This window comes from Copidosoma floridanum, unplaced genomic scaffold (assembly GCF_036245765.1).
Source record: "Copidosoma floridanum isolate Cflo_tuat_1 unplaced genomic scaffold, Cflo_Japanese_pri ptg000021l, whole genome shotgun sequence".
Lineage (NCBI taxonomy): Eukaryota > Metazoa > Arthropoda > Insecta > Hymenoptera > Encyrtidae > Copidosoma > Copidosoma floridanum.
In genome coordinates, this window is record NW_028321898.1 from 21852616 (window position 1) to 21879995 (window position 27380).

General features: G+C 43.7%; 1 protein-coding gene across 1 annotated transcript; it reads left to right on the plus strand.

The window, feature by feature from the left end:
- Nucleotides 1-1355: 1355 nt before the first annotated feature.
- Nucleotides 1356-25551, plus strand: Dhc62B (Dynein heavy chain at 62B). The gene is made up of 35 exons (XM_014356266.2): nt 1356-1474; nt 1793-1964; nt 2620-2981; nt 3046-3283; nt 3355-3753; nt 4087-4297; nt 4380-4653; nt 4717-5100; nt 5176-5269; nt 5353-5507; nt 5574-5859; nt 5939-6100; nt 6190-6401; nt 6603-6720; nt 6813-7053; nt 7397-7643; nt 7752-8067; nt 8131-8272; nt 11898-11991; nt 12056-12417; nt 12762-15920; nt 16002-16255; nt 16312-16655; nt 16730-17178; nt 17264-17610; nt 17673-18071; nt 18144-18497; nt 18559-18836; nt 20875-21019; nt 21099-21300; nt 23384-23633; nt 23763-23907; nt 24166-24426; nt 24497-24760; nt 25201-25551. Exons 1-35 carry the CDS (start codon nt 1356-1358, stop codon nt 25549-25551), a joined length of 11790 nt encoding a protein of 3929 aa, XP_014211752.2.
- The last annotated feature ends 1829 nt before the right edge of the window (nt 25552-27380 follow it).

Sequence of the window (27380 nt, forward strand, 5' to 3'; positions counted from 1 at the left end):
TGCTTTCTAGCGCAAAACTCGAACGACGTCAATTGGAAGTTCGCGGTGAGGCGCGCAAGTATATATAATGACCGCGCTGAGTGGCCGGTCACTGCGAGAGTCGAGGGAGAGAGAAGGAGGAGAAAAACAAATGCTCGGGAGTCTCTGGAATGCGGCCCAAAGCCCCGTGAATTAGATCCTTTGGAGACTTTCTTCCTCACCTCCTCCCCCTCTCTCCTGGGGAGAGGCACACAAAAGTCCGTGCGTCATCGCGGTGGGCTCTGGATGGGCCTTCCGGTTTCCTTTTTCCTCTGGAATACACTGCCTCCCGAGATATATGTGTGTTTTTATCATCCACGGGCCGTTTTACTTTCTTACGACAATCTCTCTGGTGGAGATTTTTTTTCTCTCCATGCGGTCGCGCAATTTGAACGCTGGGAGATCGAGAAACACACGCGCGTCAGTCAGTGCAATTGTTTCTTAGTTGTTCTGTTGAAAATTTAATTGTCCCCGGCAAAGAAGAGTCAAGCTCGATTTCATGGTGCTGAACTTTTGTAGCTTCGGGAAATTTGCATAAATCGACCGAGCGCATCTGGTTGAATAAATCGACGTGGATGCTGTACGTGCGGAAAACGGCTCGAAAGGGCTCATCGACTCGGTGTTCCTGCCAACACTGGAGAGGAAGAGGGATGCAAATCGCTCCTCTTCGTAGTATCGATTACGTGCTTCGTGAACAGGTAATAGACGCATACTGGAAAAAAATGTCTAAAAAGGATCAAGATGGTATTTACTAGAACAGTTCTAGGTAAACGATACTTTGTAATAGGATTTATGGTAACGCAATACCATCTTAGGAGAATTATACATTCTAGATGATATTTTCCCGTTCCTGAAACAAAATTTTTTTTTTCTCGGTGCAGGTGGATGCCTCGCTACAACATTCTCACTTTCTACTCTGGTTCAATTTTGTTTGAACACCATTTCAAAGATCTCAACTTATGGTAAAAAAAAAAAAAAAAAAAACAATGTTGAGTCCCCAATACTTTTAACGAATGACTGATTTTTTATAAACGGTAATCTCAATGTAAAATATATGAAAAGAGCAATGTATATCCGTACTTTTGACACAACACGTGATTCAAAAATCATCAACGAGCTAATAATCATAGCCGGTAGATGTCATCACGTTTTAGTTTTAGACCGAGCGCGACCGTTTGAAACCCAAATCCATCTCGAAGCGTTCGAATGAATGATTTCACAAACGGACGTATACAGTATATGCACAGACTAGTCACACGTGCAAAAATCAATTTTCCACTCCGCATGGCCTGATTCAGGCGTATGCGCGCTAAAGGAGCTTTTGAGAAATCCCAGAGATGGATCAAAGGAGGGGTGACTTATTGCACCCGAGACCCCAACGGATTCCCGATTTCAGTGATGTTTCCAAGAGCACGGAGCATAAGATGGACGGATATCTTATTGAAAAGGTTAGAAAGTTCACGACCCATCGACAACGTCCACAACAACATCACATACACGAGAGTATGTATTGAGTTTGCAAGTGATTTTTAAAATCATTTTTAAAAGCCAAGGATATTTGACGAAAGCACTCACAGATACAAATGTTTATACGTGCATACAGTAAAAAGGGGGAGCTTGCAAGCTCACCGCTTCAATCAATGCTTGGCCGACCCGATCAGCCGTAAAATGAAATAATCTCGTTGCACATGACCATATGCATATACATTTCCAAGCCTCTTTACGTGTGTGTAAAGCATATATACGTGTACATTTCGTTTGAAAAGATGAGAAGGCGGGCGGCGGTGGAGGTACTGGAGCTTGCGGCTGAGCGGCAGCGAGCCAGGCGCATTCAATATGATCAAAGACCCCCGGAGGAGTGCAGCCTGCATCCGAACGTGCAAGTCTGCGTCGATAAAATGCGGGAATACGCGGCGCAGGGACTCAGAGTTCATGGACTCCTTCCAGTAAGCTACTGTGCCTATGTGTGCAACCTCCGCTCACGAGGGTTTTTCGTATAAATGAGCTGAAAGGGGAGATGACTTTGCACTTTGGTCGGGGGAAGGGGAGAAACGAAAAGTATGTGGGAGATTTTAATTGCAAGGGATGATTTTCATACTTTGAGTTTGAGTGATACGATTCATTTTTGTTTATTTTTTTATTTTTTTTTTTTTTATATGAGGAAATCCACAAAAAATATCCCGTTTTTATCTCCCATTTTAATAAAACAACCTTTTTTGAGGCATACCTTCGAGATAGGGCTCATTTTACTCGTAACGCCATGTACTATGAGAAAATCTACATGGTTGATACGTATAGATATAATTTTAACATATGAATCGCGGAAAAAGGGTGTCACCCTCACTGAAACCAGTGTTCAAAATTATTTCCTCACAGTACATTACATTGAGAGCAAAATGAGCCTTATCTCGAAGGTGTGGCTCAAAAAAACTTTTTTCATTAAAATGGGGTATTCCCATACACGTGTTCATTATTTAGCTACAATAGTCAATTTGTTGGAAGTAAAGGCCAGCAAAAAAAAAAGAAGAAAATATTGAAAAAGTAAAATAAACGCTTTATCCTTGGATGTCCTCCCAAACTGCTTGCCCTGAAAACCAGTAGGAGTGGGAGGAGGCGATGCTAAACTCCGTGCCCCCGGGACTCCGGCACAAGTACTGGGCCATCCTCGAGGACCAAATGAGCGAGGTCAAAGAGCGCTACCTCGAGGTGATGCACCGGATCTGCCTCACCTGCGTCCTAAGCCTCGAGGGTGCAGGCGACTGGGTGCCCGATCCGCCCTACAAGCTGGACGGACGTACGGAAAACTACCCGAATTTCCTGCGCAATCGGCGCTCCTTTGCCAGCAGGTACCACCTGTCGCACAAGGTCCCCCGGGCGATCGTCGCGAAAGCAGCCAGGAAGCTACCTCCTCTGATCGTCGACTTCTCCAAGCACCGGCAGCTGGGCTACCTTGATTTTCACGAGTGAGCTTCACCCCCCCCCAGTAAACAAATGAAACGGCATCGATCGGGTGATTCCGTTCCTCAGGTTTGCCGAGCAGGTGAACGCCGAGCTCGATCGGGGCGCGCTCACGATAGCCGTGTCCTACCACAGCGACGTGGCGAGACTCGTCGGCCAGTACACGCGCGCCTGCCAGGCCGCCCCCGGACTGGCTCGCTGCTGCGGTGGGTTGCTTGCCCTGCAGATTATGGATCGGATGACCGCTACCGTGGAGAACCTCCTCGCCGCGATGAGCCAACCGCGACACTCGGCACCGCTACTCGTCGTAAATGCGTGTCACATCCCTCCATAATGGGTACAGCCTGTTTTTCATTAACCCCTTGAACAATCCCACAGCTGACCCTGAAATGCGAGAACAACGACTTGTTTGTCAGTCCGTTGTTGCGCGAGGTGTACGCGACCTTCCACTCGTTTCTGGACGCGATCGGCCACTCGGCCCGGCAACTGCCTACGGTCGAATCTCTGGTGAGGCTGAGGCGCAGCGAGGCTCAGGGCGCAGCAAGATTGCCTGATTGGTACTTGAGCGAGTGTCACGAGAAGCTGGACGGGGTCTTGGACGCGGCGTTCGCTCCAGTGGTTGGTTACGTGGAGGGTGTCCGGGATAAGTTTCGGATGGTGTACGACCCTGAGATGCAGAGGAGGCAGGTGGCGAGGATCGTCGAGGGCGAGGACTTTGACGCGTGCCTCGAGAAACTCGACGAGTTCAACAGATCCGTCGCCGACGTCCACGGGATGGTTGGCTCGGACACGCGTACCCCCCTGTCAAATACGTCGATGCTGAATCAGCGCTGAAAACATGAGATTCAAGACTATAATAATTCATATCGGGAAACATTTTTTTTTTTCCAATGTTAGCACTGCAGAAATTTTTTTTATATTGCTATAGTTGATTCAGTAGTTAAAGGGTATTGCATTAAGTTGATGATAAATTGAATCAGAGCAGAATCAACGGTGGAATTTACGACTGATTTCAGTGTTGATTCAGCACCAATGTTTTTGACGTGGATGTATACATATCTGATGTTCATTTCGATTGGAATTAAAAATCCGTGGTTTGAACGCGCGTAGACGGAAAACGAGTACTATCCAAACTGCAAGCTGCACCAGGAGAACGCGAAAAACGGCCTGAAACTGTATGCGGACCAAGTGAGGGAAGTGATTATCAACGAGCTCGTCGTCAGACACAAGAATTTCAACAGTGGCGTCTGCTCCGAATACGAAGCCATAAAAAATCGAGCTCTGGATATACCCGAGGAGACCAAGGAACTGCTCGAGCTCGGTACCGATCGATTTACCCTCCGTACATACATACAGTACAACCAGTGGATGAATCTTTGGTTTGTCGAACAAACAAACAAAAGGACGGTACATGCTGCACGTGCAGATGGTCAAGTTGAACGAGCTCCACGACAAGGTCACGGAGTCGCTGAGGATGCTGTCGTCGCTCTTCGAAATGACCTCGTTGGCCAAGGATCACGTCAAGCTCAACAACGCGACGTTCAACTGGTTGCAGAACATCAAGCCCGTTCTCGAGAAAAACAGCGCGCTGTACGAGCAGAAAAAGTTCGAGCTCGAGGACAGGTTGCAGAGGAAGATGTACGAGCTCAACAAGAGGGTCGAGGATACGTTCCCGAGGTGAGTCGCGCGAGTGCACAGGCCAAAGAGCTAGCCACTCCGAAACCACGACAAACTCCACAGGCTACTGCTGATTGACGCCATGGACGACGCGAACCGGGTGGGGGAGTACATCGAGTTTATGCGGAAGTTTGCTCGCGACTTGGATCGCATGAGCACCGACGTTGACTGGATCAACCGGGAACAGGATCTCTTTGGCTTCCCCAAGACCTCGTACCCCCGTATCGTGGAGCTGCAGGAGCAGGCCATCATGCCCTTTTACACGCTGATAGTTAGAGCCCACCAGTGGCAGAGGCACCTCGCCGTTTGGCTCGATGGGCCCTTTGAGTTCATGGATTCTGGTTTCGTGGAGGCCAAGACGACCGAGTACTTCCAGGATTTCTCCAAGATGAGCAAGACCTTCAAAACGAGGATCAAGATGCAGCTGGCCATGAACTGCCCTTACGCGTGAGCCGGGAGTACCTTTTTTTGAGGGAGTAAGAGATTTTTCTTTTTTTTTTTTTACTTTTGGTTTTTTGCTAGATTTTCCGGCTCGGTCGACGACCCGGACTACCATCAGCAGCCAGCGCCCATGAAGCTGTGCCACCAGCTGCTCGAAAACGTCAAGTGGTTCAAAGTAGGCACGAAAAACTCTGACCATTTTTACGTGCATTTTTATATATACGATCGGTGTTTGCATGTTTTTACCGATCACCTTAGCACTACGTCCCGTTGGTGATGTGCTTCTGCAACCCAGCGCTGACCCAGCGTCACTGGGACGAGATGAGCCAAATCGCGGGCTTCGACCTGACGCCCAACGCCGGAACGACCCTTCGGAAGATCGTTGGCATGAACCTGATGGACCAGATTGACTTGTGCGTGAGCATTTTTTTCACAGTAGCGGTTGGGCAACAATAATCCACAATCGGTACGTATCGAAGGTACGAGCAAGTGAGCGTAGGAGCGACCAAAGAGCTTGGGCTGAAGGATCTACTCGAGAGACTGGAGACCGAGTGGAAGGACGTGTACTTTTCGACGATGCCCTTCAAGGACACCAAAGTCAACATCCTCACGCAGCTGGACGACATTCAAGCCCTACTCGAGGAACAGATTGTCAAAGTTCAAGCGATGCGAGGCTCGGCATTTGTGAAGCCCATCGCTGCCGAGGTCAGGGTGTTTTACGAGCTCATACTTCGGATTCAAATGACCCTGGACGAGTGGGCCAAGGTTTTCTAGTTTTTCCTTCGATCGCAGTACGTAAAAGCGAAAAAATGTCAATCGAGAGACTGGGTTTTCTCGTCAACAGGTGCAAGTGCAATGGATGTATCTGTTGCCGATATTCTCGAGCAAAGACATCGTCGCCCAACTCCCCGAGGAGGGCATACTGTTCGGAGAGGTGGACGGGACGTTCCGCAAGGCTATGCAGAGCGTCTTTAGGGAGCCGAGTGTTCGCGTGACAGCTGGCTCGGTGGGTGGACAAAATTGCTTTTGATGATTTCGAGTACGAGAATTATAGAAATAGCCGAGAGATCGAAACAATGCATTGTATCTCCTCAGGCGGGTCTTTACGAAGCGATGAAAGAGTCGAACGAAATAATGGAACGGGTGAACGACGGGGTGACGAATTACCTGGAGAAGAAGAGGCTCTTCTTCCCGCGGTTTTTCTTTTTGAGCAACGACGACATGCTCGAGATACTCTCCGAGACAAAGGACCCCTTGCGGGTGCAGCCTCATTTGAAGAAGTGCTTCGAGGGCATCGCTAAACTTGGGTACGCGTTTTTCACTTCCCCTCATCGCTCTCTTTTGTCGCGGTCCTATTGTTTTTCCCCGTTTTGTGCCGGCTTGGGGTAACCGCGTTAGTACAGTTATCCGATTTTTCCTCCATTGTTTGAACAACCCATGCCTGTATGAAATAAAATTCATGGTAATTCTTGTCATTTTTATCAAACGAGTGTTACTACGATCTTCAGATTTGACCAAAAGCTCAACATTTATTCCATGGTGAGCGACGACAAGGAGGAAATTAATTTCGTCGAAACGATATCGACGGAAGCGGCTCGCGGTTGCGTCGAGAGGTGGCTTCTACAAGTATACACGATATACACTCAAGATTTTTCACTTTAGAAAAAAAAAAAAAATCGATTCCCTCGAGCTTGTTACACAACCGTCGTTCATCTTAGGTCGAAGAACAGATGGTTATCTCGGTGAGACAGGAGGTGCTGTTGAGCTATCGGGACTACGAGGTCAATCGTCGAGTCGACTGGGTGAGAATGTGGCCGGGCATGGTCGTGCTGTGCGTCTCCCAAATTTATTGGAGCATACAAGTTCAGGGCGCGCTCATGACGCACATGGAGTCGACGATCAAGACGCTCTATCAGACCCTGAGAAAGCAAATTATAGACGTGGTTAATTTAGTCAAGGGTAAGTGGGGGAGCTTTAATTGAATTTTCAAGCGAGTGCACTTTGATAATTCCCTGGGCGATTTTAACGACGTGTACGATAACAATGGTCTATTGTCTTGGCTTTTGATTGTGCACGAGAAAAAGAAATGTCCTAATTGAAACTGATTCCTCCTCTAATAAGGTCTTACATTGATCATCGTCTACTTGCAAACAACAATGACCGAGAGACTTGAAATGGGGGAAAATAATATTTCTAGGATAACAACGAGGGTAGTAATGTCTAGCTCAAGTGCTCGCGTAATGTGGTGTAATAAACTAAGGTGTACGAGAAAGGAGATTGAGATTCGATCGGGGTTCAACAGGTCAGCTCTCAAAGCAGAACCGCACGACGTTAAACGCCCTGATAACGATAGACGTGCACGCGCAAGACGTCGTCAAGTCGCTCATGGATAACAAGATTACAAACGAGACCGATTTCGAGTGGCTCGCGCAGTTGCGCTACTATTGGGAGGACGACGTCATCGTGAGGATAATAAACGCCAGCGTGCCTTTCGCCTACGAGTACTTGGGAAATTGTCCTCGACTCGTTATAACACCCCTAACCGATAGGTTTGACCTTTTATACTTGATTACTTCTCAATCGAATGTGCGTATGTATGTATAAAGAGGCAAAGAGGATAAGTGTTTCATTTCAATGTCCTCGTGGTTCGATAAAAGGTGCTATCGAACCCTGATCGGTGCCTACTATCTGCACCTGAACGGTGCCCCGGAAGGTCCCGCGGGTACCGGTAAGACCGAGACCACGAAAGACCTGGCGCGCGCCTTGGCGGTCCAGTGCGTCGTGTTCAACTGTTCCGAGGGACTCGACTACAAAAACATGGGCAAGTTTTTCAAAGGTCTGGCCTCGTGCGGGGCTTGGGCGTGTTTCGACGAGTTCAACCGCATCGAGCTCGAGGTGTTGTCCGTCGTCGCCCAGCAGATCCTTTGCATCGTCCAAGCCGTGCGCGCCAAACTCGAAACCTTCATATTCGAGGTACTTTATCATCTTCACCCAAAATATCGAAACATGTCGTCATGGGATTAAATCTCGGCCAAGGGCACCGAGCTGAAGCTCAACCCAGCTGTGTACGTCTGCATCACGATGAATCCAGGCTACGCCGGTCGTTCCGAGCTTCCGGACAACCTGAAGGTGCTCTTCAGAACCGTTTCGATGATGGTGCCCTCATATCAGCTCATTGGTATTTAATTTTTTGCGATCCCTTCTCTAAATAAGGACAAAACAAATCGACAAAAACATTCTAGCATACCTAGTAAGTGCATAATTATGGCCTGGTGGTTTTAGTTGGTGTGAAAGTAAATGATTCTTCTGCTACTATTGAAGAACATGTAAATACATGTATACTATCTTATATTATATAGTTGCAAGACCAAATGTAGTCACTAACCCCTTAGCCCCCCCCCCAAATTTTGAATTTTTCCTTGAGCCCCTTTAAAATAAGGAAAAAAGCTCAACATTTCTCTGTTGAATTGACTAAGCAAAAATATCAGCCCCGTCCAGCCCCCCCTCATACCTTTTGTGGTAGTTGTTAAAATCGAATTAGTAGTCATAATTTATGACTACATGATAAAAATACCAAAAAATACGCAGCCAAATTATCATTTAGGTGATCACTTTATCAACATGATACATTCTTGTTAATTCTAGAAACTTACATTTGTGTTAATAATTTTTTTTACGATTTCTGTAAATAATGATATATATAATTCCATACGAAAGTAAGATTTGTGATGGATACTCTTGTATGAATGTTGATGTGTGAATCAAGTGGAACATCTGCCGAAATAAAGCTGTCAATTTATCTGTAGTAGTGAATAATTTTTCGTTAGGATACAATGCAACAATAATGTTATCATGGTAGTCCTTTTTTTGAACATTTAATTGTGTAAAGGTACGAAATAACTTTTCCGAAAATATTTTGCTTTATAAAATAATGTGAGAGTAATATGCGGTATATCAATAGGATGGCATTTTTTTTCTTGATCTACTATTTTTCAATCTTATTTTAATTTACTATTTTTGACACGACAATTTTTTTGTTGTTTATCAAAAATAGTAAGGTTTACATTAACTTGCATTTTTTTTTAATTATAATAATTTTTGTGCATAACTTTCTTCTGTGAGTAAAATTTAATTGTTACAAAAATATCGTAAAATTCAACAAAAACTTTTAGTTCAACTTCTGTTACGAAAATTCTGTTTCTGAACAATTGTTCCTTATACTATCCTGAATAAGAAGAATCACAGTATATGATAGATTTCAGATTAATATGTATCGAATCCGAGATGGATCTAGTACATGGATCAACACAGATATTTGAGCAATATCATTTTATCTTTTGCAATAAATATAATGCTTCATACAGTGTATTGGAATACGAAATATTTATATGCAATATTCGTTACTTTTTAAAATGTGAAATCATATGACTCATAATCTTAAACTAAAAATAAAGTAATTATTATACATATATTACCTAACTCTTATTTTGAGATAGAGTATTGTTGGGTTGGCGTGCGAAGCGGGCAAGGGGGCGAAACCCTACTATTATATATACATGTTAAGTTATCACGAGTTTAGTTTAAATACGTTTATTGGCATTCGTAAAAAATACGTATAGCCGTGTGTAACACATAAATTGGATTTACATTAATTTACAGTTTTTATTTGTAGAGATTTATCATTTACTTTTGGAGTTATAGTCGTTTTAGTGATACATTCCATAATAATGCATGCTAATTTGGTGAGTTTTCAGTAGCAATTTTGTACAAAGTAAAGTGGTTTACCCCAGTATTTTTTTATCGCAAATTAATTAGACACACTTTATTTACATGATTTCAAAATACCAGAGATTATTATCATTTCATTAAAAATTGCCTAAGAAACTTTAAATTATTACTTTTTTTGGCTAGTAACAACTGTACGTATGAGAGCTCTCAGTGGATTAAGTGGTTGAGTACTTGCTTCCTGCCGGGAGGGCTCCGGTTTGAGATCCCTACACTCATCACTGTTTTGCGAGTACCTCTGTAGTTTTTTTCCACATGTCTTATGGCTGCATCGCCGTATCGTGTTAATCGTGTTAAATTAAAAAAAAAAACCAGTCGACAGTGGGTACTTGGGTACCCAAGTATGAAGTTATACTTCTATAAAGTTACATGGCAAACAATATAATTTTGAGTATAAAAATACCTTCTATGAAACAATGTTGTGTACGAAGGTGGTGCAATTATCGTAGAAATGAGGATACCTACGTTGATTGGATATGTTTTCAATTAATATTTAATAACAGAACAATTATAAACAATATAGTATGGCAAAAAACGATATAAACAATATGGAGGCTGGCCAGTAAAAGATTATACACTTTCATCGAATATTTTGGTGATTTTAGAACAACATTCTACTGCCTACGCTGATTGCATCTGTAACATCACGCTCACATCTATCACATACGCTCCAACACTTATTCCTAGTCCATATTTAATACCCAAAATATAATTCTATATAGAAAATTGAGAAAAATCATCCTGTAGTATCGCTTTCTTCAATAGCATAGCAATACATACCAGTAAATGTCCCTGTAGGACGTTTATCACACATAGATTTTTTTGACAGATTTAATTCAAATATTAAACGTACATTGAAATAGCATAAAAAATACCGACGAACATTGCAGCTCGTTTGACTGTAACATTATTTTATGTATGTTTAAAAAATCGGTATTTACCATGTAACCTTATGAAAAAATCACGTTAAATGGCATTTATATGATTTGTAGGAATATTCCAATTTTTTGGGTACAAAACATTACTTTCAGATAAACCTATCGAATTTTCAAATAGACCCACAATAAGTTGGTTTTTAAATGAATTTAGAAAGAAGAAAGAGGGAATGGAGTGTGCATATAAGCATGTATGTGAGTACATCCAACTCAGAAAAACAATTGCTAGCTTTACTGCACACATTAGCGTTACTCTCACTTCTCTGAACTTTTTCCCCACTAACTATGTGAAGAACATCCTGAGGAAAAAAAAATCACTTTAATCACGAATAAAAAATTGCAAAAGAATAAAACACAATAAAAACAAATTATTATATTTGTACAGTACAAACAATTTTTTTCTAATTTTTGAAACTTTTGAAAAAATATGAAAAATAGTATAAACAACTATTTATTGTAAAATTAACAAATTAATTACATAGGAATAAATATTTATTTCTACATTGGAAAGCTGCTCTGCTAAAATATACTAATTTCCAAGTTCCCTAAAAAAACATAAAAAAAAAATTTTATTAGATAAAATATTTATTAATTGAATTTATAGCTAAACCAAACGAATTAATATACATTAAATAAAAATTTATAAAAAAAATACATTACGAACCACACCATAAGATGCAGTAATTTAACATTCCACCAGTGGGGTCATCCGTAACATAGTGCAGGGTAAGAGCCTCGACTTGGGTGAAAGGGGGGCGAACCAAGCAAAATCCACTTCTGACACACTTTTAAGGTCAAAATCTGAAACCGTAGATTTACCCTCGCGCATAATGTGCCTATAGAAGTATAACTTCAAAAAATAGATTTGATACGTCTAACTGAAGTCACACCAATAGAGTGACCCAAAGCCAGCAAATACCGACAATGTGTAAGATAAGCTCAATCAATGTGTGTTTAAATATTTGTAGGTAATTTTTTTTGTAATTTAACAGTGTTTAAATATTTGTATGATATATTTATGGTTTAATTAAATGGACCATGAATCACGCACTCACTTAATAATACATAATATACCCATGACAGGAGAAATAACGCTCTACTCGTACGGGTTCGTCGACGCCCGAGCACTCGCCGAGAAGATCGTTTACACGTACAAGCTGTGCTCCGAGCAGTTGAGGTGAACATGTCAACATGACTTAATTATTTTGAATGGAACTCAAGCATATCATCGGTATACTTAGTTCACAGAGCCACTACGACTACGGGATGCGAGCGGTTAAGACGGTCCTAGTCGCCGCGGGCAACCTGAAGCTCAAGTACAGCAATGAGAACGAGTCGATACTGCTGCTGCGCTCGATCATTGACGTCAATTTGCCCAAATTTCTCGCCCACGACGTTCCTCTCTTCCAAGGAATCATCTCGGATTTGTTTCCTGGTGTTGAACTGCCGACGCCAAACTACGATGTTCTCTTGAGGGCCATCGACGAGGTGGCGAAGAAACGCAATCTCCAGACGACCGATGGGTTTTTGCTGAAGATCATACAGACTTACGAGATGATGCTTGTCAGGCATGGCTTCATGCTCGTCGGTGATCCTTGTGGAGGTAATTATATTAAATAGAGTTGCTTTTTTTTTTTAAGTTATACTCCTACAGGCGCGTTATGCGTGGAAATAAATCAACTTCATAATGTTCGCTCTTGAAAAATATGTGACGGAAGTAAGAGATTTTATCAGCGTAAGAAATTGTTTTGAAATAATCAACAATAAATTTCACCACCTTTCGATACGCATCGCAGTTGGTTACTTAAATTATCGTTTCATAAAAGATATGTATATCAACGTTCATAATTATATTGTGGGCTATATAACTTTATACTTACTGACTTCTGTTTTTTTGTCTTTTTTTTGTCACTCCTTGCCTACTGTTACGAAATTTACTGTTGTCAGGAAAAACGACTGTACTCCACACCCTGGCAGACGCCTTGACTCTCATGCACGAGTGGGGAGACGAGAACGGAGCGGTCACGAGATACGTGGTGATAAATCCCAAGTCGATAACAATGGGCCAATTGTACGGTCAATTCGATCCCGTTTCATCCGAATGGACGGACGGTGTTTGCGCCGTTGCCTTCAGGAGGTTCTGCAGTGAAGAGTCGGCTGACAGGAAATGGCTGATATTCGACGGGCCCGTTGACGCGGTCTGGATCGAGAACCTGAACACCGTACTGGACGACAATAAAAAATTGTGCCTGACCTCGGGAGAAGTCATGCAAATGACGAACGTCATGTCGATGATTTTCGAGGTCATGGATCTGTCGCAAGCATCTCCAGCCACGGTTTCTCGGTGTGGTATGATTTACATCGAACCACACGTGTTGGGTTGGCGACCGACCGTCACGTCGTGGGTCAACAGTGCCAATCCAGCCTGGAGGGAGAATCACGAGAACACCATCAATACACTGATCGACTTGTACTTTGATATCTGTCTGGAGTTTACCAAGCGAAAGTGTACTATGACATTGACTAGCGGTCAGATCAACCAGATTACGTCGACCTTGAGTTTGATAGACATGTTCATGGATGACGCTGTCGAGGAGAACGCCGACGGTACGGATTTGAATCAGTACATCGATTTTTGGCTACAGGCTGCTTTTCTGTTGGCGTTGGTTTGGGGAATCGGAGGAACGCTGGACGTCGAATCGAGGGAAAAGTACAATGATTTCATCACGACTATCTGGAGGAATGAGAATCCCAACCATCCGCTTCCCGAAGAATTCCGTGAAACCATTTCCCTGCCGAGTGATGGTCTGATACACGACAACTATTTCGTTTTCAAGGGCAAAGGCATGTGGAAGTTTTTCTTCGACGTGGTCAAAGCCGAGCCCATCGTAGAAACCCAGAGCATCAGCCAGATGCTCATCCCGACGATGGATACGGTCAAGTACCAGCACATTTTCCGGCGTCACATAAAGTACAAGAAGAAATTTCTCCTTTTTGGCAAGACCGGCACGGGAAAAAGCTTTTACATCCAAGATTTGATGATCAACAAGTTGAGCGGTGAAGAGTTTTTATCCAATTTCATAACGTTCACCGCTAGAACAACAGCCGCGCAGACGCAGGATCTTGTGATATCCAAGTTGTTCAAGAGAAGAAAAGGCCACTACGGTCCCATGGCGAACACCCAATGCGTCTGTTTCATCGATGACGTTAACATGCCGGCAAAAGAGATCTACGGCGCCCAGCCAGCCATAGAACTGCTCCGTCAATATTTCGACCACGAGCATTGGTACGACTTGAAGGAGCCCGAGGTGGTCAAAATTTACGACATCATGTTCGTCTGCGCAATGGCCCCGCCGGGTGGCAGTCGTCAAGAGCTGTACGCCAGATTCCTGAGGCACTTCAATTTGTACGAAATCAGTGAATTCTCAAATGACAGCATTTTTCGCATATTCACCAACGTCGCGCTTTTTGGACTGAAAAGACGAGGCTTCACAACATCCGACGTCAACACAACGGTCAACAGCATCGTGAACGCGACGACATTCATTTTCGAGGGCGCGAGAGCAGAGCTGCGACCCACTCCCGCGAAATCGCACTACCTTTTCAATCTTCGCGACTTTTCTCGCGTGATAACCGGTTGTACGATGATCCGCAAGGAATCGGCCGAAACTAAGGACAAGTTCATACGGCTCTGGACCCACGAGATCCTACGCGTCTTTGGAGACCGTTTGATTGATGCGACCGACAACGTGTGGCTTTTCGGGAGAATCAGGGAAGCCGTCGAGAAAACGTTCAGAGAATCTTTCGACAACTTGTTCTCCGATCTGCCGAGGTACGACGAAAAACTGACCGAAGAGAGTCTTCAGCATCTGATATTTGGTAATTTCATGGACCCCGAAGCGCTTGCGGAAGATCGCAAGTACGAGGAGATCGTGTCAATCGAGGAGTACAAGAAAGTATCGCTGTTGTGCTTGGAGGAGTACAACAGTACTCACAAAAATAAAATGGACATTGTCATGTTCCGCTACGCTCTCGAGCATCTTGCAAGGATTTGCCGGATCCTAGCGATTCCCGGTGGAAGCTTACTGATGGTCGGAGTAGGTGGATCTGGACGGCAATCGCTAACCAATCTGGCCGCCACAATGACCGGCAGTGGATTATTCCAGCCGGAGATCGGTAGTTCCTACGGGACCAACGAGTGGAGGGATGACATAAAAAAAGTCCTGAAAATCGCCGGTAGCGGTAAAGATACGGTGTTTTTATTTACCGAAGCTCAGATCAAGGACGAGTCCTATCTGTCGGACATCGACGGTCTCCTGAACTCTGGTGAAGTTCCAAATCTGTTTAACGTTGAGGAGAAACAGGAGGTCGTTGAGATGACGAGATTGGCAGCTCAGGGTGGCAATCGAAACCTCGACATCTCGGTCCTTTCGATCCTGAGGTTCTTTGTGAATCGTTGCAAGGAGAAGCTGCACGTGATGCTCTGCTTCAGTCCTATCGGAGAATCGTTTAGAACGCGTCTAAGGATGTACCCTAGCTTCGTGAATTGCTGCACGATCGACTGGTTTCAAATCTGGCCGGAGGAGGCTCTTGAACAGGTCGCGCTTCGCAGCACCACGAACATCGACGTGGCGGAAGAGGTGAAGACCAACGCTGTGATCGCGTGCAAGTACTTCCACAATTGCGCCAAGGAGATGAGCGACCGTTTCTACAGAACACTGGGCCGAAAGACGTACGTGACATCGGCGGCGTTTCTCGATCTCATCAGGGCTTTCGGGGTGCTCATAAAGGAGAAACAGGAGGAAGTATCGTTGGCTAGAGATCGGTACATCGGTGGGCTCGAGAAGCTCGAGTTCGCGGCCGAACAAGTCACCAAGATGCAGATGACCCTCACTTCTCTGCAGCCTCAGCTCAAGAAATCGGCCAAACTGACCATGGAAACGATGAAGAAGATCGAAAGTGAAAACTTGTCGGTCGAGCAGACCACGAAAATCGTTAAAAAAGAGGAGGACGCCGCGAACAAGCAGGCCGAAGTGGCCGGTGCTCTGAAAGCCGAGTGCGAAGCCGACTTGGCCGAAGCGCTGCCCATCCTCGACGAAGCTATTGGTACTCGACGGAGGATACTTTTTATTTTTCATTCCTCCTATTCAGACTAAAATTAAAAAAAAAAAAAAAAACTCTTTGTAGCTGCACTGAACACGCTGAAACCGGCCGACATAACGCTCGTAAAGTCGATGAAAAATCCACCAGAGGGCGTTAAGCTCGTAATGGCGGCCGTGTGCATAATGATGAGCGTGCAACCTGATCGTCTTACCGATCCGACCACGGGCAGAAAGGTCCTGGACTACTGGGGCCCCAGCAAACGCATCCTCAGTGACCTTAAATTTCTCGACTACCTTCGAGACTACGACAAGGACAACATCAACCCGAGCATAATGCAGGTACGTACCCGGGGCATGAAAAAAAGATCTACTTTCTCAATTCATGAAAATTCCAGACCATCGAAAAAGTCTACTTGAAGGACGCAAACTTCGAGCCGTCCAAGGTGGCGAAGGCCTCTCAAGCTGCCGAAGGACTCTGCAAGTGGGTAAGAGCCTTGGTGCTCTACGACCGGGTGATAAAAATCGTCAAACCGAAGCAAGCGAAGCTTGCCGAGGCAGAGCAAATGTTCGAAGAAACGATGAACCTACTGAACAAAAAGCGACAGATGCTGGCGGACCTCAACGCGAAACTGGCGGCGTTGAATGCCCACCTCGCCCGGACCATCGAGACAAAGATCGACCTGGAAAATCAGGTGATCCTCTGCAGCAACAAGCTCATTCGAGCGGAAAAGCTCATCAGGTAAACAGTGACAGTCATGATCGACTCTAGTAGAATCTATTTGAAAAAAAAAAAAAAAAATTGGTTTCTCGCAGTGGTCTGGGGGGAGAAAAGAACCGCTGGATTGAGTGCGCCGCGAATCTACAGCGAGCCTACGACTGTCTTCCTGGCGACGTGCTCATATCTTGCGGCATGATAGCCTACCTCGGACCGTACACCAGCGCCTACCGTCTCGAGAGCCTCTCCAAGTGGACCGAGTACGTGGGCCAGCTGCAGATCCCCCGATCCGAGGACTACAGCTTCGTCGGAGTCCTCGGCTCTGAGATTAAAATCAACTCGTGGAACATCTACGGTCTACCGAGGGACTCCTTTTCCACGGAGAACGCCATCATCATGGACAACACCAAGCGCTGCAGCCTGTTCATCGACCCTCAGAGCCAAGCCAACAAGTGGATACGCAGCATGGAGAAGGCCAACGCCCTCGAGATTGTCAAGCTCACCGATACCAACTACATGAACATTGTCGAGCAGTGCATTGAATATGGTTCTATTTTGTGGCACCAAATGAAACATTTTAATCTGGTAGTACTGGTGGAGTACCTGTAAAGAACAATGTTACTTTCACGCAGGCAAACCGGTGCTGATTGAAAACGTGGGCGAGGAGCTTGACGCTCCCCTGGATCCGATCCTCACCAAGAACATCTACAAGGTCGCCGGTACCTGGTATATAACACTCGGCGAAAAGTCACTCGAGTACAGTCTGAACTTCCAACTCTACATAACGACGAAGCTGCGCAATCCACATTACCTACCCGAGGTGTTCAACAAAGTGACTCTGATAAACTTCGCCCTGACCATTGAGGGCCTCGAAGACCAGCTCCTCGGTATCGTCGTCGCCAAGGAGCGCCCCGACCTCCAGGAGAAGCGCGAGTACCTGATCGTCGAGAGCGCGGCCAACAAGAAGGCTCTCAAGCAGGCTAGTACTTCCCCTCCCTTGGAGCATTGCTCGAATGATGATATTGATGAAAAAACAAACAGGTGGAAGACGACATCTTGAGAACCCTGTCAACCGCGGGCGCGAGCATCCTCGAGGACGAGGAGGCCATCCAGATCCTCGACTCATCCAAGACTCTGTCGATCGACATCCAGCGCAAGCAAGTCACGGCCAAGGACACGGAGCTGAAAATCGAGGCCTTTCGTCAGCGTTACAAGCCCATAGCCAAGCACAGTGCGGCCCTTTACTACACGATCACGGATCTGCCCAACATCGATCCCATGTACCAGTACTCGCTCGCGTGGTTCATCAACCTCTACATCATGTCGATCGAAACCGCCAACAAGAGCAACGTGCTCGAAAAGAGGCTGGCCTTTCTCCGCGAGACCTTCACCTACAACCTCTACCAGAACGTCTGCCGGTCCCTCTTCGAGAAGGACAAGGTGAGAGCACATCCTCGCCCCATCCCAAGGCAGCTGGTCATCCTAATCCGGTTGTTCCCGTGGCCATACCAGGTCCTGTACTCGTTCATCCTCTGCACGACGATAATGCAAGCTAACGGCCTGATCTCGCGGGACGAGATGGCCTTTTTCCTCACGGGCGGGCTGGTCCTGCCCCTCGCGAGCGCAAGACCAAACCCCGCACCCGCCTGGCTCTCGGACAAGTCCTGGGATGAGATTCGACGCTCGGCGAACCTCGAGACTTTCGCCAGACTCCCCGGGGAGTTCGACCCAACCACCTGGAAGCCGTTCTACGACAACGTCAACCCAGAAGACGCCATCCTTCCCGAGCCTTGGGAGTCCCGGCTCGATGAATTCCAGAAACTCGTGGTCATGCGGATGCTCCGGCCCGACAAGGTCATCCCAAAGGTAGGGGCCGAATATCCTCGATTCCGATGCTTGTGATCCTCCAACCAGCCGATGCCCCCAGGTCGTGCAGTTCGTGAGGAAGTCCATGGACGCGCGCTACGTGACGCCCCCGGCGTTTGACATCGCGCGCTCGTACGCTGACTCTAACTGCCTGGTGCCTCTGATATTCATCCTGTCCCCGGGCTCGGATCCCATGGGTGCTCTCACCAAATTTGCCGAGCAGTCGGACTACCTGTCGCGCTTCTTCTCGATATCCCTGGGCCAGGGCCAGGGTCCCATTGCTCGTGGCCTCATCGAGCGAGCGCAAGACGACGGGCTGTGGGTGTGCTTGAACAACGTGTGAGTAACTTGTCCAAAATCTTTTCTTTTTTTTTTTTTCATACAACAAAGGGAGGTATTGAATAATTTGAAATGCAATACAACTATTTATACAAAGGACAGGGTTGTACAATCGGTTTTTGTGTGTCAAATAAAGTAAAGGTAAGTTGAACGTTTATTTAACATTTTTTACAAATATATATGATGTGTTGAACTATTTATAAGTAGTGATGATACAACCATGGGTCAAAGCCAACATCAACAACTCCCACGATATACATGTATTTTGTACGATTTTTGAAAATTGACTTACATCGTTTGAAATTACATTTGTAAAAGAAAAAGACAATATTTAAAAAAAAAAAAAAAAATGAATAAACGATAACTTTTTAGACTATTAGGTACACATTTTTTTACGAATATTGTCAAAAAAATCGGTAAGACATTTATATAATCTCAACCATATTTTTTTTAATCAATATCTTTCTACCAATCATATTTTATTTTATTATAATAGTTTATTAACATCTAAACCACGTATTGCCCAACAAATATAGGAAGAGATGTTAATTTATGTTTAAAAAAAACGTACGTAGTTGGAAAATATCCGAATTTCCCATGTAGGCCAAGTTGTTGCCCCTATATGTGCCTTTCATTTTGAATGTTCAAAATTTACAGTAGATTTATGATTAGTGACTTCGAAAAGTGTAAAACATTAATTTAACGAAACATTTTCTTCTAAATATTGATTAAACGCAAAATTCTTGGTTGCGAGTGGCTCTCTGAGGTCTCAACCCCTGTGAATTATAAAGTAACTCTCTGTATTTTTTTCCGTATTAACAAGACTATTGTTGTTTGATTCTGACATGGTTTAACATATTTTGTTCTGATTTCCAGAAAATATACCTACCTAAGTGTCCTTTTTGCTTACTAGTACCTTTTTTCTTGTTTAGACCATTTTTTCCATATTCTGTAGGCTATTATCTACAATCTCTAAAGAAATTATTCAAATTGGATGATCACAGCAGGCGCTATTTCATTGTTGGAAAAGTAGTTTGTTTGGTCACAGTGTGCGACGTCTTACGAGATTAAAAAGAAGGTTTTACTTTTATAATTAAGTTTTTTTCAAAATTTCGATGGTTGACCCTCTATTTTTACGTTACGAATGCATTCTTCTTGCAAAATGCTACATAATAAAACATTATTTATAAAACGCAATGTAAAAAGTATTCAGTTAAAAATTTTGCATCTATTCTTGACACTTCCCGGAATAAACAGTTTTTAATTGAAAAAAAGTTTTCTTTGCAATCCATGCAGTTTTGGTCGAGTAATAAGCTGTAAAGAAGTAAATAAAAAAAATATAATGATGCCAAAAAGTACAATCCTTACGCCCAAAAATAATAGTGCAGCCCTACATTCAGATATTAAAAAAAGTCAATGCGCAGTATTAGTCAAACATGCAGTTATCAATGGTCATGAATTTGCTTTTCTCAATTTATTACTGAGCAGTCTGTTATTGAACATACAAAATACGCCCCAAACAATCGTGCGATTGCCAAACACTAATTATTGATGTCTCTTTCTACACTTGTTGAACAATACGCAGCAGATGTCTATTAATAAATAAATAAGTAAATAAATAAATTATAACCAATTAATTTTATGTTCTATTCGTACAATCTATAGAGCCAAACTCTGGAAGAGCTGATATCATATGAAAAACTCGCTAAACGGAAAAAATAACGTAAATCATGATTCAATTAAATAAGAATGTGGCACAGATTATACGAAATTCTTACTGACACCCAATGAACTTATGAGTTTTTATCTGTATTGTTGTAAAATGAATCAATACTTCGAAATTTTTGTGTTAATTTCAGGATATTTTTTATGATAAAACTAAATAACTGAGAAAATGAAAGACTGTTACGTGATTTTTTGAAAACTTCGCGGGGGGAGTGGCTGGTATTCATTAAAACCATAAAATATGTTTACCTATAAGATATACGTACCACCTTATTAATAAATTATTCACGTATACATCTGCATCATCGTGCAGCCACCTGGCGGTCTCATGGATGTCCGAGCTCGAGAAGATCTGCGAAGGTCTGGACTTTGCCAATACCTCCAGGAACTTCAGACTCTGGCTTACGAGCTATCCATCGGACAAGTTCCCGATTGCCGTGCTGCAGAACGGCGTAAAGGTACATATACATGATTTCTTTTTTTTTTTTTTTTTTTTTTTCATTTATGGATGTAGCTAATACAGTACATGCAAAAAAGATGACAAACGAGCCCCCGAGTGGGTTGCGGCAGAACCTCGCGAGGTCATACGCTTCCGAGCCGGTTAAGGACCTGGAGTTTTTCACCGGCTGCCCCGGAAAAGAGAGAGCCTTTACGCGGCTCCTCTACGGGCTCTGCTTTTTTCACGCGGTCGTGCAGGAGCGCAGGAATTACGGCCCACAGGGCTGGAACATACCATACGGTGGGTACACGTGTGTATTGATTAATTTTTTACACATTTCCCCTCGCCCCACCATATATCTTCCAACCGTCGCGTAGGGTCGCCCACTACTCTCCCACACCTTTGCCTACCATTCCCCTTCCCACTCCCAAGCAATTAATATTCAAACGAATTTTAATTTTATTTTACCACAATAATTTTTATTACATTTTGAATTTTTGTCTTTTACAATTCTAAAAAAAAAAAAAAAAAAATAGTAGTTTTCCTACGAGTTTGAAAAGTCTTTGTTTGCGAACCGAGAGGTTTGCGGCCCGAGCCGAAGGCGAGGTCCGTAACGAGGTTCGTAAAGGAGACTTTTCGAACGAGTATCGGAAAACTGCTTTTTTGCCCGAGGAAGTACTAGCCTCCCAAAACCACCCGAGGGCGGAAAAAACACTTTTCAATGAAGAGATATGATCCTTCAACCTTCCGTATAAGAGTCGGGTACCTTACCCACTTTGCTACGAGAGCTGCCGACAACAAAAACTCGGTTTCTTGTACTTATCGTGTGGTTCGTACCTATAATATTTCATTTTCATATGCATTCACTGATAATACATTTAACTAATGATAAATTGTTTATTTAATTATTTTTTACATCGCGTGCTTGGGGGCTTATTTAAAAAAAGACAGATTTCCATAAAACGGAAGTCGCTTACTAGAAGTCTCTTGCTTCTGAAAAAAATAAAATTTTTTTTAAATAATAAATTATGCATGTGATGCATAAAATACCAACCGATTTTTTTCAAACCTGATGTTTTTTTGGCATTAAAATAATGCTAATAAATACTGTTATAAATAAATTATTTAATAAATAAATAAATTATTAAAATAATCAAATACAATAGAGTTGAAGAACGTATCAATGGTTTTTAAAGGCGCTTATTTCGAATTCGACAAACAAATTATGTTACAATGTCACATAATCATATAAATATAGTAAATTATTAAATCAATAATAAATAAATTATGTAAGACCATTATAAATGTATATTTCGAGTTTCATATCATTTTTATGGTTTTTAAGGCCGCTTATTTTGAATTTGATAAACAAATGATGACAAAATTTCATTAAGTAATTATATAAAAATAAAATAAAAATTATATTAACTGGCTATACAACTGCAAAAAATACGTGAGAAAAAAAAAATTGATGAAATGAAATATGAAAATATAATGAAATGAAATCAAAAAAGACATGAAAAAGTACAATGGAATTTAAAAAAATGAAATAAAAAAGGGATTGAAAAAAAAAAGTTTAGATAGAAAAAAAAAAAAATAAAATAAAATAAAGGAAATGCAAAGAAATGGAAAAAAAAAAAATTAATAAAATGAAATATGAAAAAATAATGAAATGACGTATGAAAAAAATAAAACAAGAAATTAAAAAAAAAAAAAAAAAAAAAAAAAATTAAAAGAAACAAACCAGGGGGGATAAATAGGTCATGGGACCCACGGTAAGAACGAAGTTCTTTATACAAGAGATGAGTATAAAGACACACAATTTCTCAGGTAACAAGGGGGTCGCTAGACCCATAGGAAAAACGAAGCTGTATTCATGTAGTTCACTGAAACAAAAACTTGAAAAACGAATAAAATAAAAAAATAAGAAAATTTAGTTCAGTACTCACTATAGTTGAACTTCGTAAGTACGTCATACTTATATCATGTTTAAAGAACTTCGTTCTTACCGTGGGTCCCATGACCCATTTATACCCCCTGGTTTGTTTCTTTTAATTTTTTTTTTTTTTTTTTTAATTCTTGTTTTATTTTTTTTCATATTTCATTTCATTATTTCTTCATTTCTTTTTTTTCCAAGACACTGCCACGCTTGTACCCTCCTTGTTATTTATCTCGCCGACGTTTACTGCTTATAGCAGTGTCTGAGAGCGAAAAATGTATGGTCTCGTTTTCAAGCTTAACGGCGACTCGCCAGAGAGCGTGGTTTTATTTATTTGGAGCTTTCCCCAAGATATATCCTTGATTTTAAAGTATTTTTTTATTTTCCGTGATTTTTCACGGTAGCGATTGACAGTACTCATAGTAAAATAATTCCGTATTGCAGGTTTCAACGAGTCGGACTTTCAGATATCGGCGCAGCAGCTGCAGATCTTCATCAACGAGTACGACGAGGTGCCCTTCAAGGCGATACTGTACCTCACGGGCGAGTGCAATTACGGGGGTCGCGTGACCGACGATCGGGACCGCCGGTGCCTCACCACGATCCTCCTCGACTTTTACAACGCCGAGGTCGTCAATAACCCCGACTACGTGTTCTTGGCCGGCGCGGGGCGCGAGTACTCGCTACCGAAAAAGTACAAAAACTCGTATCGATTTTTTGGTCAATAGTACAGGATTTTTTTTTTGTTTCTCTGACATGAACATAGTATATTCGTATAACCGATAAAAGCTCACGCGTGTATCGATCCGTTTCGTGGGCACAGATGCGAGTACGAGGATTACATAAGGCAGATAGAATTGATCCCAAACTACCCACCGCCGGAAGTGCTCGGCCTGAACATGAATGCTGGCATAACTCGTGATCTCGACATATCGAAGAACTTTTTCGACTCTCTGGCCAGCATGCAGGTACGGATGAATTTACGTCGAGTGAAAATTATATTTTTGCTTTTTTCTAGCTCATTTTCGAGGAAACTCAGATCACGAATAAAATTTATTGGCAAACGATTTTTAAAAAAAGTCACCCCAGCTCAAACTCCTTCCTTTTAAATTGTTTATTATTGATGCGATTTCCCTTGCATCGACACGATAGCGCATCATAAGTAGTTTCAACGAAACCCGAAACATTATTTTTCCCTGTGATTGTCGCGAAAAAAAAAAAAAAAGGGCGGAGTCAGCGTGGGGGACGCAGCCAAGCAGGACGAGCTGCTGTTGAGCATAAAAGCCGACATCTACGAGCGCCTGCCCGAGCTCTTCGACATCGAAGAGGCCCAGCGACTGCACCCGGCCTCTTACTCCGAATCCATGAACACGGTGCTCATACAGGAGATGGAGCGCTACAACGTGCTGCTCAAGGAGGTGAGAGGCTCGCTGGTGATGCTCGAGCGCGCGGTACGGGGCTTGATCGTCATGACCCCCGATCTCGAGGTAGGTGCACCACATACGTAAATATACGTGGTCTGGATGGGTAAATAATGTTCGCAACGTATGATGATAGACAATGTCGGTGTACATACTCTCCGGGAAGATACCGCCCTCGTGGCGTCGAGCTAGCGCCTACCCGAGTTTGAAGCCGCTCGCGAGTTTCGTCAACGATTTTCTCGATCGGTTGGCTTTCTTCCAAAAGTGGATGGACCAGGGCAAACCGCCGACGTTCTGGATCTCGGGCTTCTCTTTTGTGCACGCATTTCTCACCGGCGCGGCTCAGAATTACGCCCGCAAGTACAAGATCTCGATCGATCTCGTGGACTTTGACTTTCAGGTGAGGGTCCCCCCACTTTTTCGATCAAGGGCGCGGTTACGCGGAGTACGGAATTAGTATGGGCGCAAATGTGGGGTTTCGTGTATACTCCAAGACATTTTTGTTTTTTGCGGGTGGTTAAGTGGTTAAGGCTACTCACACAGGAGAGTTTGTCAACGTAAAAGAAACTTGTGCGCTCGAGTGTGAATTTAGTTTTTGAACTAATCTAACTTTCATCCAATGGATTTCAAATCCCATACAGATAACTTGATCGATGGTTGCCATTTTACACAAGAAACGTGTCGTGTACATCTTTTTGAGTTGAGAAATTTATCTGAGATAGGGGGTCAAAACTTTCGAAACTTTCCTTGATTCTGGAAACACGTGTGGGAGTGGAAAAAAAAAAAAAAAAATCTGTTGCCCAAAAAGTACAATTGCCCAATTTCCCCCCAACGCGACAGGTCTTACCGCGCCACGAGTCGAAGCAGGGTCCCGAAGATGGAGTTTACGTGTACGGCATGTACCTGACGGGGGCGCGCTGGGACGTGGGGAAGATGAAGCTCGGCGAGGCTCGGGCCAAGGTACTGCACGACGCGATGCCCCTGGTCTGGCTGAAGCCGAGCAAGCGCGCCGACATCAAGGACCGCGGGAGGTACCTCTGCCCGCTTTACATAACGTCCGAGCGGTTTGGCACCCTCAAGACCACCGGACACTCGACTAACTACGTGCTCTCGATTCTGCTGGATACCGAGGTGCCGGCTGCCCACTGGGTCAAACGGGGCGTCGCGCTGCTCTGCCAACTCGACGACTGAAAGTTTTTTCTTTCTTTTTGCCACCTCCATTGGTATACGTGGGCGAGAGAGGCGGAGCTTTTGTCTTTTAATTTTCACTTGTACAATATGTATTAAACCGTGTAAGTTATGAAATCATCGATCTGTCCTTTTTTTTGCCAAGTCACGAGCAACCCCTACGAATTTTCACCGCGAAGAAAACTTGTGGGAAAACCCAAAGCAATCCTCTCGTACCAAGTTATAAATCAAACTATACAGGATAATAACACATCCGCAGTGAGGGCTAATTGAAAGTAAAATCCAAGAACTTGCAAGCCACTCCGGAAGCTTCGCTCCAAAGTTCAACATTGCGCTTCGGTTTAACCGTGGAAATCCGCCCTCTGTGAACTTCCAGGGGGGTAGGGAGGGTTGAAGGGGCAAATCCTCGAGAACCCATCAAAATGCAAGACTGCATTATTACGTAAATGGCCCCTAATGGCCCCCGCTCGAGATAGCCCTGACAACGTTGTTATCCTCGAATCTTCCGGGACACACCGTTCATACCCGAACCGAACGCGCAAACGAGGGCACGCGAAATCGATACTACTTTCGTAAACGCGCAGCTATTACTTTATTAAACGCACCAGCGATGCGGTTTTTTTTCTTCATCCTGCGTCCTGTACGTATGCACACGTGTACACACGTTCGCGTGGGCGAAGCTGGAAGTTTTCCAACGAGCAAGCAAAGAGCGACTGGTAAGTATATTGCATACTTCAAAACTGCCAATGTCCGTTATAGTATACGCGAAAGAGGATTAAACATTTGGCAGACTGTGGCTCTTTGTTCAGCTGGCTTATTTGCATGTAGGTATATATATATACGGTGCCGAAAATAAGACGAGATTGCATGTGTGCACAAATACTTGGGATGCCATTTTATAAATCTCTGTTCTCTATTGTACGTGTATACCGTGTGCATACATAAATTGCATTAATAATCTTTTCGAAGGTAAAATTGTTACCGTGTCGTATCAATTTGCAATTTGAAAACGTCATGTTCGCCGGCGCGTATACATAACGCAACGAGCCTCATAAACATAGACGACCAGCCGAGAGTAAACAAAGTCATTGTGTCATTATAGATGATTGTTTCTTTTTCCTCGTTCATCATTTGCCGCGTTTGTGATACCCTTGGAGATTTTGTTCTCAAGTAATAGGTGCAGAATTGTCATCCATCGGTAATTATCAATTATATCGTATATTTATTTAATCAAGTTCAAATTTAAGAAAAAAAAAAAAAAAGGATTGTTGTGAAAAGCGTCGAAAAACAATTGGTTCAACTGGCACACGCGCCCCAATGAAAAAATGGGGGGGGGGGAAATGGATAGAGAGACCCGGGGCCTGAAGCCTGAAACATCCATTCCTGGCTCGGCCGAGTGGAGTACAGATGGGAAACACTGGTCGACCGGCGCGAGAGGAAAAACAGCTACACACATAGATTCACCTGCGCGTATATACACGGTGGGGCAGCGCAGGCGCTCTCGTAGGCTGTACCACTAATATCCTCTCTGGCGTATAAGAAGCTGGAGAGCACCCAAGCGAAGCGCCTATATGCCTATACGTATGTGTATATGTATATAGGTGTAGCCGCACAGCAGCGAGTAGAGCCGCATTACAAACCGGAGAGCAAGAGAGAGGGCCCGGCTCGCATGAATTATTGTGGTGGTTCTCCACAGTTACTCCAGTACCCCGACTAACCGATCGGGTCTTGTAACGTGTACGGCGGTATACAACGTCACGCATGTATACCTCGATGAGACTGGACCCCTCTATACGTTACGTATAAATATACACGTTACAATAGGTACTACA